This window comes from Buteo buteo, chromosome Z (genome assembly GCF_964188355.1).
Source record: "Buteo buteo chromosome Z, bButBut1.hap1.1, whole genome shotgun sequence".
In the NCBI taxonomy this organism is placed as follows: domain Eukaryota; kingdom Metazoa; phylum Chordata; class Aves; order Accipitriformes; family Accipitridae; genus Buteo; species Buteo buteo.
This window is the reverse complement of record NC_134204.1, coordinates 56,398,271-56,413,898: the sequence shown is the minus strand read 5'-3', so window position 1 is coordinate 56,413,898 and position 15,628 is coordinate 56,398,271. Positions and strand designations below refer to the sequence as shown.

General features: G+C 38.7%; 1 protein-coding gene across 13 annotated transcripts in view; it reads right to left on the bottom strand.

The window, feature by feature from the left end:
- The window catches only part of PIGG (phosphatidylinositol glycan anchor biosynthesis class G (EMM blood group)), a 92,187-nt gene that overhangs the window by 48,624 nt on the left and 27,935 nt on the right, over positions 1–15,628 (bottom strand). For 5 of the 13 annotated variants that reach the window (XR_012648965.1, XR_012648966.1, XM_075020506.1 and 2 more), the window contains exons 9-11: positions 14,363–14,820; positions 5,652–5,843; positions 577–886 (exon numbers count right to left, since the gene is read on the bottom strand). Coding sequence is in view for 4 of the 13 variants with exons in the window: in XM_075020506.1 (XP_074876607.1) it covers positions 577–886; positions 5,652–5,843; positions 14,363–14,820 (960 nt within the window). In the remaining 9 variants the exon portion in view is untranslated. Of the gene's footprint in view, positions 1–576; positions 887–2,937; positions 5,230–5,651; positions 5,844–14,362; positions 14,821–15,628 lie in introns of those variants that run through there. The other 8 variants (XR_012648967.1, XM_075020509.1, XR_012648968.1 and 5 more) reach the window with 7 other exon arrangements.

Below are 15,628 nucleotides of genomic sequence, written 5' to 3'. Positions count from 1 at the left end.
AAGTTTTTGCCGAATTGCAACCTTATTTGCAATGCAGAGAACTATGTGACTTGAATTAGTAAGGCTCCTCAGGAAAGAAGATACCATTTGATATAATAAGATTGCCAATTAGCTATGATTCTCATAAGAGACATTACCTTGTCACAGAACTTCCCTTCCATCTTAAACTGTACGTAGACCTATTGTGATGCTACCAAAGGTTTTGTAAGCCTCAAGAATCAGGGACAAAAAGCTTTTTACTGGTATTAATCAACTCAGCTGAAATTTTTAAATTTATTATCACCAGAACAGTACTTAGGAGGCCCACTAACAGACCAAAATGACCCCTGGTACAGGTATCCAATACTTTTAACACTTTTGGAAATCTGTATTGAGGATAAGTTATCACGGTATGCATCTTTCCCTGATTCTGAAAACAAAACCTTAATAATACTGTTAAAAACTAAACCCTTCTGACAACTCAGTAAACTCTTCAACTCTGAGACTTAGTTGGCATTTTACTCATAACAGACAATATTGCTTTCAAAACCTATTCCCCCTTCCCACTCCTGTAGCAGGGAGAGTATTCAAGCTTACCTGAAAATAGAAGAAAGCTTGGCCAAACCAATAGTGCATGATAGTAATCTGTGCTGCATCAAATTTCAAAGGTCTCCAGATATATTTTGTCATCATTGTCTGTATCAGCAGACAAAACACCAAGACTGGTAAATTGTGAGGTCTAAATAGAAGGGCTGCGAGTAGAACCAATCCACTATATACTTCCCATAATCCTGTACTCTTCACACTGGAGTCTGCAGAAATAACCTGTGACTTTAGTAAATCTTTAGTGCCAGTGAAGACTATGCCAAGAACAAAGACATAAACAAAACGAGCTTCAGTAATCCCCCTAAAGAGGAAATTAAAAAAAAAAAAAAATTAAAAAAAAATTAATAAATAAATGAGAAAGATGAGCTACTTACTAATATCTATTTCACAGGTCAAAAAGTCTTTCAAGAGAGGTGCAAGACCAATGCAATTCTGCCAAACAGGTTAAATTCTAAGGCTAGTTACTGGCCAATTTAATGAGAAAGCTTTCTCAAATACAAAATCTCTAAAAATGGTTCATACTTAAATTACAACACCTCCAAATCAACTTTAGCAAAGAAAACTGCTTGTGCTAAAAACTAAACTAACCTAAAATATAAAAATTAAATTATATGTCAATTAATGTAACCAAAATAAATTTATGTTATTACTATTCAAGGTCTAGATCCATAAATACTTTCATATAAGTATGCCATTTTTATAGTGTAATGAATTTCCCCCCAAATACTCCCTAGAGGGATATGGAAACTTTATTTCAGGCATTAAATTGACTTAAAAATTACTATTCCCTTTAAGTTGTTCAGTGATTTTTCACAACTCACTCATACAAACGTGTTTCCTTTTAGTCAACCAAAAAGACTGTGACAGTATTTGAAGATCCTTATTTGTCTGAAACTTCTGCACACTTCAGACATTTTCTCACCTTACAGAGCTGCACAGATATACAGATACACTAGTTTATACCAGCACATTTTTTCCTTGTAACTGTACACATTTTTCAAATCCCTAAGCAATCCCAGTACAGAAAAATGAATGTTTTAAGCAGTAAGTGTAATTAGCATCTACTGCTATGTTCATTGCACTTATAAATTCATTGGCTTCTTCATTTGCAGCAAAAGTCACCTTCTGAAGAAAACACAGCATCTCATCCAAAAAGCTGACAAGGACAAGGACCAGTAACCTTAAAAACTGTGACCTGCTATTCTAGAAGTGCAAGGCCCAAGAAACAAAGAAAGTGAAAGCAGACATCAATCAGAATGCACTCATATTCTTATGGGCAAAAAAAGTCGCAGATCATGTTAGTGTGAGCTAAGCTACAATAATCCATTGAACTCACTAAACGAGCATATGAAAAACTTTGTGGTTATAAAATTATTTTTTTATCTTGCAAAAGGTAAAAATACACATTATCTACACACTTACTCCATAATTTTATACACATTATCCTTAGGGATTACCAGTCACTTTATATTTATACATGAGTGGTGAATGAACATGGTCTCCTGCAAAGTTAATATGATTCACTCAGAAGTGAGGATTCTTGAGTTATCTGGACTTAATAATATATGGAGGATTAGACCACGACACTAAAAATACTAAAAGCGTGATTACACTTGGTGTAACTAGTGTAACTAGCTGACCACAGAAAACACCACTAGTCAAAATTTCTAAAAATAAATTTCTCCTTTTAACTTTAATTTTTTTTTTCTGTCTTTGGAAGGTCACCTTCCTTCTCAAACAATTACTAACAAATGAGCTTGAATTCAATCTCTCTTTTCCACATACAGGAAAGAGAACCAAAAAGCAAGACAAGGAATAATAAGCAACAGTATTTACATGTTCAGTTTTCTTTTTGCACCCACAGAACCAAGAAAAAAGGCAAAACCACCACATGATAGTGATGTGGCCTTCCTAAACCTGAATACAGTGTTCTGTTTTGTGGTTTAGCTTTCAAAGGTTCAAACTCATACCTAATGGTCTATGCAAAGGGGCTTTACTATTTTATTCCCTTAAATAGCAAGCCTTTGTAAAACCCCTGTAAGGCCCACTGGCTTCTTCCTTTAGGGGGAAAAAATAAAAAACAGTAAAGTTTAGAGAGTTCCTGTGTTTCTGGCTAATGCAGAAATCCAGTGCCCTTTTGCAGCATCTCTGGTGATTCTGATGTAATTATTACCATAAAATATTCAGATACATTCATGTGACTTAAAGGTAAAACTTTAAGAAATAGCTTTGGGTATTTGTCACTATTAAATGAGTTAAGTGAAAACTGAAATCAACCTGTTTATGGAAATTCAAACTAAAAAAAAACAATTTCTCAGCAAATTATTTTGTTTCAGTATGGTATATACTTACCTTTTTCATTGCACAAACTATCATTTTTTAAAAGAACTCTGAGGAAAACAGAAGGCCAAATGACTTCCTTGCATTTTTTAATTTAGAGGTTATCTTAGTTATTGAAGATGGGACACACTTCAATTGCATCTTCTCCCTCATCCACCTCCCAGCAGTTGTCATATTCAGAGAAAAAAACTTATCTTCAGTAAAGGTACAAAGAAGGGGCATTTCAGAGCAAAGATCCTCCATCTTACAGAAGAAAGCATTATGCATGAAAAATGCAGTGGCTGCCTACAGCTTTTTCTCATATTACACAAAACTACCTCTACCTTGCACCTGGATCTGGAGCTATTCCGTATCATGAATACACTAAAGATACCTCTAGACACATTTAAAAGAAAGTCCTGTTTTTGTTCCTGGTGGCATTTTAAATAGGCTTTTACTATTTATCACATCAGCTACCTAATAAAGATGAGCTAGGATCACTATGTCAACGCATCACTTCTGAAATCTACTAACGTGTCTACCATCTTTTTTGACATGCTGTATTGGGAGCCTTGCTGAAGATAATGAGTTTGAGGAGTTAGTGATCTTGGGCAAACCATGGCTGCTCTATTAGGCCTTGTACTTCAGCCTCAAGAAGCCCACGTTAGCCTGAGTAGCTGCTGCAAGGAACAATGCTGGAACCCCTGTGCTGGCCTGTGTTGTGCCACTGGTGGGCATTATGACAGAGATAACATTCTGACCTGGCAAGAGTAGGCGCATGGGTTTATTTTGGTTTGTTAGGGTTTTGTTGTTGTTGGTGGTGGTTTGAGTTTTTTTGTTTGGGGTTTTTTCTTGGTTTGGTTTTCTGGTTGGGTTTTTTTTTTTTTTACACACAAAATAAAAGGCATCATGGTATGGTGAGGGAAGCAGAACCTCTTAAGAGATGGGACCTGTGTGCCACAGCTTGCCATGGGAAGATTCATCTGGAGTTTGTCTGATGCTGCATGAAAGCAGGGTTCCCAGCATCTGAAGGCACTCACTACCTATATTCCTTTTTCTATCTTATTAAAACAGCTATCTGTTACATATTTGTTGTTGCTCCTTTCTTACTGACAACTGGAAAGAGCCCTGCACCACGCTTCCCGCCCCAGGTGCGGAACACAAGGTGACACAAAGGTCGAAACCTGTGTTTGCTAACCCTACTAGCTTTCACCAAACTGCTTACACAGATGATCTAAATAAAGGGTATAAAGCTTTGAAACATGACAGTAACTTTTAAACTTGTATATAACAAGAGATATATAAAGGGCTGACATAATTTAAGCAAACCACCATATTCACTATTTATTTAAGGCAAAATAATACTAAAAGCCTGTATCTTTCTTGTTATAATTGCGATCAATATGCTGATTATAGAATGAGCAAGTTCCCAGTAAATGCTCTGCCTTTAGTATTTAAGTACTCCACTTCTTTCTCTAATCACATTTTATTTGTGGCTCAATTGCTGTAATTAACGTTCTGTCCCACATTGCAATATTTTTCTTCCTATTGCAAGGACAGTATTCTTCTCCAAGGATGTTACGCAAACACAAAGCAAAACTAGAGGTCACACTCAGAAATCAGGCATATTTCAAACACAGAACCAAATCCTGCAGACTAAGTAAAGATTACCATTACTTTTGCATCCAGCAGAGCTGGCACACAATGTTAACACTAGTATACAACTAGAATTATCTTCAATATGTGGAGAGATGGAATGTATGTAAATATATCTAGATATACATACATAAAATATTTGTTATAAAACATGCCTCGTTAGCAAATCTGATCTTCTATATGTCCTAAGATCTCCTACAGGGTTTTTTCCATCTCTGCACATCTTGTGAATTTCTGGTCCCTGATTAAGAAGCTCCAACAGAAACCATCTGCATCCATATCAAATTCAAAATGAGTGCAAGAGAAAGTTTATTATATCTAGAAGACAATTGTTTTACAACTTCTCTTCCATGACCCCTTCCTCCTCATCAAATGTCCTAACTAACTCTGGGAGTTTTCTGCAGCTCTCTGACATTTAGAAAAACTTGAGGTTGCAGAGCCAGGTACAATCCAACAGCAAAAAGTATCCTAAGAAAACTAAAGCCACTTAGCTACATTCCAAAAGTAGCTACTGGTGAAAGAGCTAATAGCTTCCTTACAGTTACAGACTAGTTCTATAAGAAATGTAACATCCACATAAAAATTCTTTGTATGCATTGTGCTGCACAGCCTAGGCCTCAAAAAGGATGTGGTTGTATCTTGAAAGGCCATCCATTACAGAACACTCACCTGCAAAAGAAAGATACAGAAAAGCAACTCTCTCAATTACTGCCTAAGAATTTCAAAACTAGGAATTAGCTAAATGATCTTGGCACATGCTCTGCCAAATGTGGCAAGTCCATCTAAAACAAGAGGAGATGGTACATTTGGAGTTTCTCTGTAGCAAAAACACAGGGTATCGCCATTAGATTTTCCTCTTATTAATTCTTATCTGATTGGCTTCTGATCTGTCACAGTCAAAAGACCCTTCATGGGGCTCAAAATTATGCACATACCACAAAAACTGAGTGCTGGCCACCTACAAAATAGAGTTTTATTCACAAAAATGTGATTGCAGCCTAGACATAACATACCCTCCCACCTTATCCCCTGATATCCAAAGTGTTAACACCTCTCTAGAAATACAGTTACATACCTGTTGATTAACTTACTTTGAAATATCTTTGCTGTCATGTTGCCATGGAAATATGACATTTCCAATAGCTGCCCGGTAACTATAGACTCCCAGGAGCCCGAGCACCATAGCAATTTTTGAAACCAGGGAGCATCTTCTTTGAACCAGAAAGAAGATCATAAGTAGAGAAACTGCAGCCAAGAAGGAGAGTTCAGATTTCTGTTCAGAGCTGGGAAAACAAAACAAAACAAAACAAAACAAACCCACAACAAAAAAACCCTTCAAACCACTGTAATTACTGCTAAACACATTTGACAAAGCCTTAGCTACAGCACCGTATTTCCAAATTAATCACTGCACTGACATCTGTTATGAACTTTCCAAGAGGTATGGTAAAATATTTGAGTATTTTTAGAAAAGTGGTTTCATTAATGAGGTTTTCTATTCAAGCATGCATGTTTAAAAGTGTAATTATTGTGTTCCATCATATGCTAGTTATTCTGTTAATTATATAAAAACTGAGCTGCATATTGCATAATAGAAAAGGGTCTAATGCTTTTAAACTAGGGGTTTGTTATTTATACATTTTGAAAGAGTGCATTTTGCTTATACTACAGCATTTCATTTTCTAGCATAAGGCAGAAAAGATTTTTTCACTATAGAATTAGAACTATTCTCTCTTTTTAAATAACTGCACATGTATTTGATTTAATTTTAGACATATAAAACATTACCTAGCCGACATGACCAGAAATATACTTCATAGTTTAAAACATACACGTACAAACACTTCAGCACAATATGATTAATTCCCTTACACAACTACAGCACCTTGTACTGGATCAGTACATACAAGAGATAGACACAAAATTTGCATCATGGCCAAGAAGATTACAGGTACAGTTTGTTTGTTGCCCTGCATCCTAAATAGGTAACACCCACTCCAGAATCAAGGGCATTTCATTGAGTATGCTGCCAACATTTTGTATTTAAATCTACAGTAATATCAATTAGCACTGCAAAATGTAATGGGGTAAGGTAAAGGTCTGCACTCAACCCCTACTCTAGCTAGCTATGCAATTTCAGAAAGCCCACTGTAATCCAAGAACTGCTAACCCTTGCCTACTGCAAATATTCCCAGTATCCCAAATGACCTAGAACCACTAATTTTGTTAGATTGACCTTCTGTTAAGAACATCACATAGAATGTGAGAGCCAAGGGCTCCATCTTCTGTCTTCCACACTTCAAAATGCCATAATAAAAGATCACTAACTTCAGCAAACTGACAGTGAGCCTGGGCTGTTACCTGCATTAATTTTGACTGCACTTAAAAAACTCCAGTTTTATCGTTGTTTTAATTAAAATTATAGTACTTCAAAGAGGTTTACTTTCCTATTCCCTAGTATATGCTTTAACATGAGTTGGACCAATAACTGTTGTGCTTGGAAAGTCACAGAGGAAAGAATATGGGGCAGAAGAATTGTCCTGTTAGTCCTCCCTGCAGGACCCAGTCAAGCACTTTATACAACTTAACGAGACTCCCAAGGACTAAGAACCAGAACACCATGGGAGAGAAAATGTAGTCTTGATGTTTCTCCTCACTATTGTTCTTCCTCTAAAGGAAAAGACAGTAGCAGCAGTGAATGGATTGCTGCAGCAACCTGTGAAGATAGTGTCTGTACTATCTCTTATCATCAACACATAAAAGAATTAATTTAGTAGCCACTGCATCTTTCAAATGAACCTTTGTGGAAAATTTTAAAAGCTTTCAGGCCATATTCTCCTTTGGCTGCTCATTGTATGAGAGTGAGATAAAACAAATCAGGGATAAATAAAAGCACATCATCATCATCTTTGTCTTTGGCTCTTTACCTAAAAAAGTCAATGCACGTCTGTTAAGAGACTTTTGCAGGCAAACCTAACATAGCAACACATAAAAATTTAAAAAATATTCCTACCTGTAAGAAATAATTGCTGGTGCTATATCAAAGGAAGATGCTCACCAACAGCTGCAATTTCCTACAGTGTACATTTGAAATCATACTCTAACCCCCGCCAAAAGATAGAAAATTCTCAATGAAGGCCCAGTGGACAGCAAGGGTATGTTCAAAGTCACATGTACATCAGTCACTAATAGTGCATTCTTGACTGCTAGCAAAGGGTTTTATATTCAACTTGTGTCCAGGTTTTCTGGTAATAGTCCTGTGATTTCTGTTTTGGATTTTTGTAAATTCGTTGCAAAAAAAGTCTACTCCAGTGTTTCATAGAGTTTGCTGAAGAAACTATAAAAGAATTTATAGCAAGTGAAGTCAGGTCAGCATAAATCACCTACAGTTTCAAGGTTTTCCAGCCAAGGTTCTTACAGTTAGGCAGCTAAGTGCATATTAAATTAGCATCTATTTTGAAAGAGGATTGTAGTTGCTCAACCCAGAGTCCAGCCATTTAGCAAAGTTCTAAATGATTTTGATATTCTACTCAGAAATACAAGCATGAACGTGGCACTCTGATCTCAGCTGAAATGTAGCGGGTTTTGCCCAAACCACAAAATTGAAAGTGAAGAACTGATCATTTCCGAGAGAACCTAGGGAAGGGGGAAGGAGAAAAAGAGACCTTCAGCTGTATGTTCTTCCTGTAACAGCTTGTGGTCTACACTTTCATACTTCGGGTATCAGAATGAAGATTGAAGACATTTCCTCCCACTGCTTTGACCTCACCCCACTACTGCAAATATGAGTGAAAGGAATTATAAATGTGCATATGATTCATATTTTATGTGGATAAAGCCTTTTTTAATTGTTTACTTTCATTCTACTATGTACAATAGAATACACAGGAGTCATATGGTATGCCAGCTTCAGGTGGAAGGGCATTTGGGGAGAGTTAAGTACATTATTAAAAGAAAATATTATCATCTTCCCATGGCACTGCTTCTCGTCCCTTCTCTTCAAGCTGACGCTGTCATAGACAGTTTCACCCCTTCCACAGTGAGCCAGGTAGTAGCTCTGACACCTTCCAGGTATCAGCTCTGACCAAGATTAACAGCCAAATGAAGCTAACTGAATACCAACTAATTAAAAAGAAAATCCAACTTCCAGGCAAATTTAGGGATTGCATGTTCTCCTCCACTTCATCTACTCCCTGATTTTCTTTTTCTTTTTTTCCTCCAAAGTATTTTTTTTTTCCTTTGCAGTAGGCTTCACAGAGTGTCTCTGCAAATAACGAAGAACATTTTCCATATTTCACCCCTGTTCAATGCATCCCTAGTAGCCAAATTCAACACACTATAGCTGGATTGATTTTCTGTGGTTTGCTGCTTACATTTTTCCATGCACAAACCTGCACAATAGTCTCTCTGTCTCAAATGCTGAGCCCCTTAAGCACTGTCCAGATAAGCAAAATATGTCTGACCATGAGCACAGATATCTAAAAGGTCAATACAAGGGGAAAAAAAGAGGGTAGTTTGTTCATTAGTTTGTCTTAAGACACAAAACAGAAGGCTGGCTAGAAAAAGCCTGAGTAGCTTTAACTCAAACTAACAAGGGTATACATGATCTAAGCAAGGTTCTGATTTCTTACTACTAAAAAATGCGCTATTAAGACATAACTATGCAAATTAAACACATACTAAAAATAGAATAACAATCAACTTTACAGACTAGCAAGGCATTTTGGGAAGAGGAATAAGTGCTTTATGCAACTCAGCTTATCACCAACTTTTAATTTACGCTATAAGGAACACACATCATCTCAATCCTGATGAAAACACTAGGGAAACAGACATCTCTACCACACTGTTCTCTTGTGAAGGAGAAGCAACAAAGATATTAAAACCTCCAACCAAAGAAAATGCAAGCATGCTTGCCAAATAGGAATTCACAGATACTCTACAAACCACAGGATGTGCAAAGATTTATTTGCGTTATTGACTGATCTTTCCGAAGCTTGTCCAGTGAACCATTTCAGACCCAAGAACTCACCTACGTCCCATCACTCAAGTCCCAAAACTGTGCACTTCAAACACTGCTATTTCGGCAATCTTTAAATCCTATAAAGCAACTGAAGTATATGTCAGCATGGTGACATATAATATATTCTCCTGGTAGGCTAAAAGCAGCTCCATTGATTTAAGTCAGGATGTAGCTCCACAGTAGCCCAAGTCAACCTGTGCCAGGGCTGCTAGGGTTCTGCTTTTTCACCCACTCCCTAAACATGGGAGAAGTAGTTACACCAAAGAAAGGGAGAAGGCAGAACTGTGGCAGCCCCAATGACACACCCTCTTATCCTGCCATGGCATGGCACTCTGGACTGTTCCACAATCTTTTTAAAGCCCCCCAAAGTAGAATTTGTGAATTGTTGCTTCTTTCTCAATTAGATTTGAAAGGCAAGTGGGTTTTTGTAAGGAATGCTTGACAACAGCAGAAAGAAAAAACTGTTTGTGTTTGTAGCACTTCAAAAAATGCAGATACTTCCACATTTTGTTTCTACAGGAATTTCAACAGCAGCAGTGCTGGCTTGCACACTCTTCCCTTCCTGCGTTCCTGATACTAAACCAGCCCATTTGCCTGTGAAGCTGGAGGGTAAATCAGAGTGGAAAGTGATCCATCTGAAAGCCAAGAGTTTCCCATGACATCTTGGGTTATTTTTCCAGTCATATCTATTCAATGATTTAATTCACCATACTGACAAAGCAACAGCTGTGCTGGTAAAATACAGGGCCATTAGTGAGGGGAGGAGCAAGACAGCAGGTACCTTGCCTTGTAAGGCAAGAGCTCCTTTAATATACTATTATAGCCAAACAAGTAGGATAAGTGTTACTGAGCCGCCAAAGTGAAGTTTCTGGAAGACCTTCACATATTTGTAAAGGTGCCAAGCTTGTATGCCTTAAACAAAAGCAACACTTTCAACTCTGAGTGCTTGTACTAGTCTTCCCTAGTGACATAATGCAATTACAATGCTGTAGCTCTGACTATATGTTGCTATTTTTCTATGCATTTCATAGAATCATAGAATCATTTAGGTTGGAAAAGACCCTTAAAATCATCAAGTCCAACTGAAACCTAACACCACCGAGTCCCACTAAACCATGTCCCTAAGTGCCACATGTACACGTCTTTTAAACACCTCCAGGGATGGTGACTCAAACATTTCATTGGGCAGCCTGTTCTAATGCTCGATAGCTCTTTGGGTGAAGAAATTTTTCCTAATATCCAGCTTAAACCTCCCCCCAGTGCAACTTGAGGTCATCTCCTCTCGTCCTATCAGTTGTTACTTGGAAGAAGAGACTGACACCCACGTCACTACAACCTCCTTTCAGGTAGTTGTAGAGAGTGATAAGGTCTTCCCTCAGCCTCCTTTTCTCCAGGCTAAACAACCCCGGTTCCCTCAGTTGCTCCTCATAAGACTTGTGCTCCAGAGCCTTCAGCAGCTTCACTGCTCTTCTTTGGACACGCTCCAGCACCTGAGTGTCTTTCTTGTGGTGAGGAGCCCAAAACTAAATAGAGTATTCAAGGTCCAGTCTCACCAGTGCCGAGGACAAAGGGACAATCACTTCCCTAGTTCTGCTGGCCACACTATTTCTGATAAAAGCCTGGGTGCTGTTGGCCTTCTTGGCCACCTGGGCACACTGCTGGCTCATATTCAAGACCCAAGCAAATATACTCAATGTGAGGCTATAATTTGGTGGGGAAACACACTGCGCAATTCACCTGTAAAATTCTGAAGTCTAGGGTTTGATATCTAGCTGCTGTACTTCAGCCTTACTGAAGGGGGAGGCAGATAGCTTTAATAATATGGCTGTGATGGCTTTATGACGGGGAAGCAATACTTAATCAGTCTGACAGACTTCTGTGATGAGATGACTAGCTCAGTGGAAGAGCAGAGAGCAGGCAATGTTGTTTATCTCAGCTTTAACAAGGCTTTTAACACCGTCTCCCATAACATCCTCACAGGCAAACCGATGCAGTCCAAGCTACAAAAGTGGACAACGAGGTGGACTAAAAACTGGCCCAGCTACCAGGCTCACACAGTTGTGACCAGCAGCACAAAGTCCACCCAGAGGTCAGTCATTAAGGATCAGCCCCAGGACTTGGCACAGCAGTACTGTTTGACATCTTCATTAATGACCTGGACGATGGGACAGAGTGCCCTCTCAGCAAGTCTGCACACAATACAAAACTGGGACTAGTGGTTGATACAGTAGATGGGTCTACTGCCACTCAGAGGCACCTCATCAGACTGGAGAAATGGCCCAACAGGAACCTTATGAAGTTCAACAAGGTGAAGAGGAAAGTCCTGAACCTTGGAACAAATAGCTACACACATCAGGACAGATTGGGGGCTGACCATCTTTTCAGAGATGGCTCTGAGCATCTTGGTGGACACTGAATTGATCATCAGCCAGCAATGTGCCCTTGCAGCAAAGACGATCAACAACATTTGGGGATGCATTACAAAAACGTTACTAGCAGGTTGAGGAAGGTATTTCTTCCTCTGTGCTCAGCCCTGGGTCCAGTTACAGGTTATCCAGTACAGACAAAGATATGGACATATTGGAGTAAGTGCAGTGAAGGACTGTGGAAATGATGATGGGATTGGAGCACCTGTCATACAAGGAGAAGCTCAAATCACTGGGACTGTTTAGACTCAAGAAGAGAAGGCTCAGTATGGATCTTACCAGCCTAATTCAAGGTGGAGGGTGTTAAAAAAAGATGAAACCATATTCTTCTCAGTGGTGCCCAGCAAAAGCAGAAGAGGCAATGGACACAAGTTGAAATAAAAGAAATTATTTTTAAACAAAAGGAACATTCGGGGGGGGGGGGGGGGGGAAGGGGGGGCGGAACAGGTTGCCCAGAATAGCTGTGGAGTCTTTATGCTTGGAGATAGCAAAGACCCAGCTGGACAAGGATCTAAGCAATCTGTTCCAGATCACTCTGCTCTGAGTAGAGGGACTGAACGAAATAATTTCCAGATCCTGTGACTCTGTTGTTTTCAAAGATAGACAAGAATTCTGCAAAACACACCAATTCCAACTCACAGGAAAAATAAAAGAAACACAAAAATAGCCTCCTCCCTCCCTTCTCCCCCCTCCCTCCCCAACAACAAAAAACAGACTAAGCCAGAACAGGTGTAAAGAACCTTGGTTTACCTGAGTGGGTTGCATGGAAGCTCCTGACAGGCAATAGTGTTAGAGCTGGACATACAGGATTTCGCAGCTTTTGGTACAAATCAGGAAGCCCTAGAAGCACCTGCTCTAGCTACAGACTACGCTCTACCTGTGCTATCTCCCTGAGTCCCCACAGCCCAAGGCTATAACAGGTTTTGCTACTCTACAGGCATATCTAGCACCCGGAAATCAGAGGTGGGAGCATGCTTAAGCAAAACAGGATCTTTGGAAGTTAAGTCCAGGCATGCACACACAATTTTTAGAAGGCTGGTAACATTTCCAAGTGTCAGTAAACATTCCTGGGGGACCATACAAGCAAAAGCGTATCTCTGAAACAAATCCAATTTTTCAACTGCAAGAATATTAAGTCCTTGTTTCACAGCATTGTGGCACTAGTACACACCAAAGAAAAGTGCTGACAGTCTGAAGAAGATATCTGGCCCAGGAAGCTATTGGGCAAATGAATCTTTGGAAGATGCTAAGGATTAATCATAAGAATCCTCCCAGTCGTACCAAATCACACCTAATCCTACTCACACACAGGCTTAGCTCAAAATGAAGGAGTTCTCTGTCACGTGGACGTAATGTTGGGAATACGACATCCCTTCCTCAAACCCTTACTGCATCTCAAGAGGCGGAATGCATGGCAAAAGCTTTGGGATAGAACAACTGCTATAATGCCATAAACTCCCTCATAACTTATGTCTTTCAGCACTCATGCCTGACACAGCAATTAGCATTTTATCTGTGAGGTTGCCAATAAGCAACTAGTCTCATATTAGTTCATTTGCTTATGTCGCTTTTAATGAATGATGAATGACATTTCATCCACATGTTGTAAGACACTGGCAAGAAATCTCTTTATCTTACACAGCACAGCCTCCCCATCTGCTGTCTGCAAAACCTTGACTAGCCAGTCACAAGGTATTGCTTCTCCGTCTACTAGCTGAAGTACAGAAGACAGTTCAAATATCAAGTACTTTTATTACTGAATAATGACTGTAGCTCTTCACAATACTAAAAGGTAGTAGAAAAAGTAGAAGCCCTTCTCCAGTGTACTTCAAGCTGTAAAAAATTCCCCTTCTCGTTTATCATACGACGCTTGAAGAATTCCTTCAGTTTTCCACCCACACGATAAATGTCTATGACAGACAAGGAAGAATTCTATGTGCAGCACCTCCTCCTGCAACTTCATAAAGTTTGGAATTCAGCAGAAACTTCTGCCTTAATTTCAAGGGTTTAATTCTATTAAGCCATTTTTAATTTCCCAAACCAGACACTGTTGACTTATACATGGAAAATATTTACTTTTTGCCTCTGATAAGCCTATCGTGTATAATTGGCATTAATTAGATAAGTCATGGCATAGGGCAAAGATTATAAACTATTGATAGTATACAAAGAATTACTCCTGCATGAAACAGCAGTGAAAAATTCCTTTTGATACTTCACTGTTTACCTGCTTTGCACGTTTGCAGCACTTTCTAAACAGAGACTGTATAGAAATGTATACACCTTTCACCAAATGAAACATACATTAATTTTTAAATAAGACAGAGAGTATGACAATAAATCAGATACCCACCTTGTCAACCAATGGCCAAAGTCTGGCCGATGAGCCCACTGGACGCCTGTCTGATTCAAGGATCGAAGTAGCCGACAGCAAATAAGGATGATCCATGGACTTGCTAAGCTTATCCACTTATCTGATCTTTTTATGAATTCAGTTGAAGAGCTGGCTTTGCCCAATTTTGAATTACATGCTGCTGGAATGTCTATATTCTTGCACTCAGAGGCTTCCCCAATACTATCAAAATTTTGTTTCACTGTGGTGCTATGCTGAGGGTCACATTCTTTCAGAAGAAAATTATTCCTACAAAGTTCCTGACACAGCACCAAACAAAGTGTATTGATAAGAAAATACCAGGTTTGATGTTCTTCTTCTATAAAACTGCTTGCCCCCAAACTCAAAACATGGCCAATTGTTCCAGCCAGAATCAGCACATCTATTTCTGACCAGCTGGAACTGGACACAACTGGATTCTGCAAACAAACAAAAAAATAGCAGTGATGAAAGTATATAAAAATTTCATTTATTTAAGCATTCATAGTGTGCTTACAGCAATTTCCTCTAAGAAAACAAAATAAACAATGAGACAAGTTATTTCTATCTTGACAAATCCCCCAAATTTATAAAAGAATCATTTTAGTATAGCCTATTTTGCTAGCATTGCATAATCACATATTTTAAAATGACATTCTGTTTAAGGGAAAAAAACCCTCTATGAATAATCATCACAACTGTACAGATTAAGATTCCCTACCACCCTGTGACAGAAGGTTCAAAACAAGCTGTCTCCCTGTTGCACATTTGTAGAAGTAAAAATAGAAATCCTGCAGAAATCAAACTTGAGATAGAGATAATAGGTAATTTTCTAATAGTTTAAATGTGTGCTACCCTCAACTCAGTACAGTGACAGCTTTCACTACTCAAATTAATAAGTTACTTGCAGACTGATGGCACCCCTTAACCTTGCTTAGCTTGAAATGTGTCTTTCATCATAAAATCTACTTTAAACCTTACCCATCTATTATTTACTTCACATGCTGTGCCTGTCTAAAACCATAGTATTCTTTGTCTAATGCCTCCATTAGTTCGATTTCCTGTTCACAGCAGCTACATGGAACTGCCTTATCATCACTGCCCTCGATGATACAGCTAAAAAGAGAATGTAAGGGCATGTGGAAGATGATACAGCTAAAAAGAGAACGTAAGAGCATGTGGAAGATGAGAGCATCTGGTTCATTGACATTACCACGTAAAGGACCTCACATGGAATAAGAAGTAACA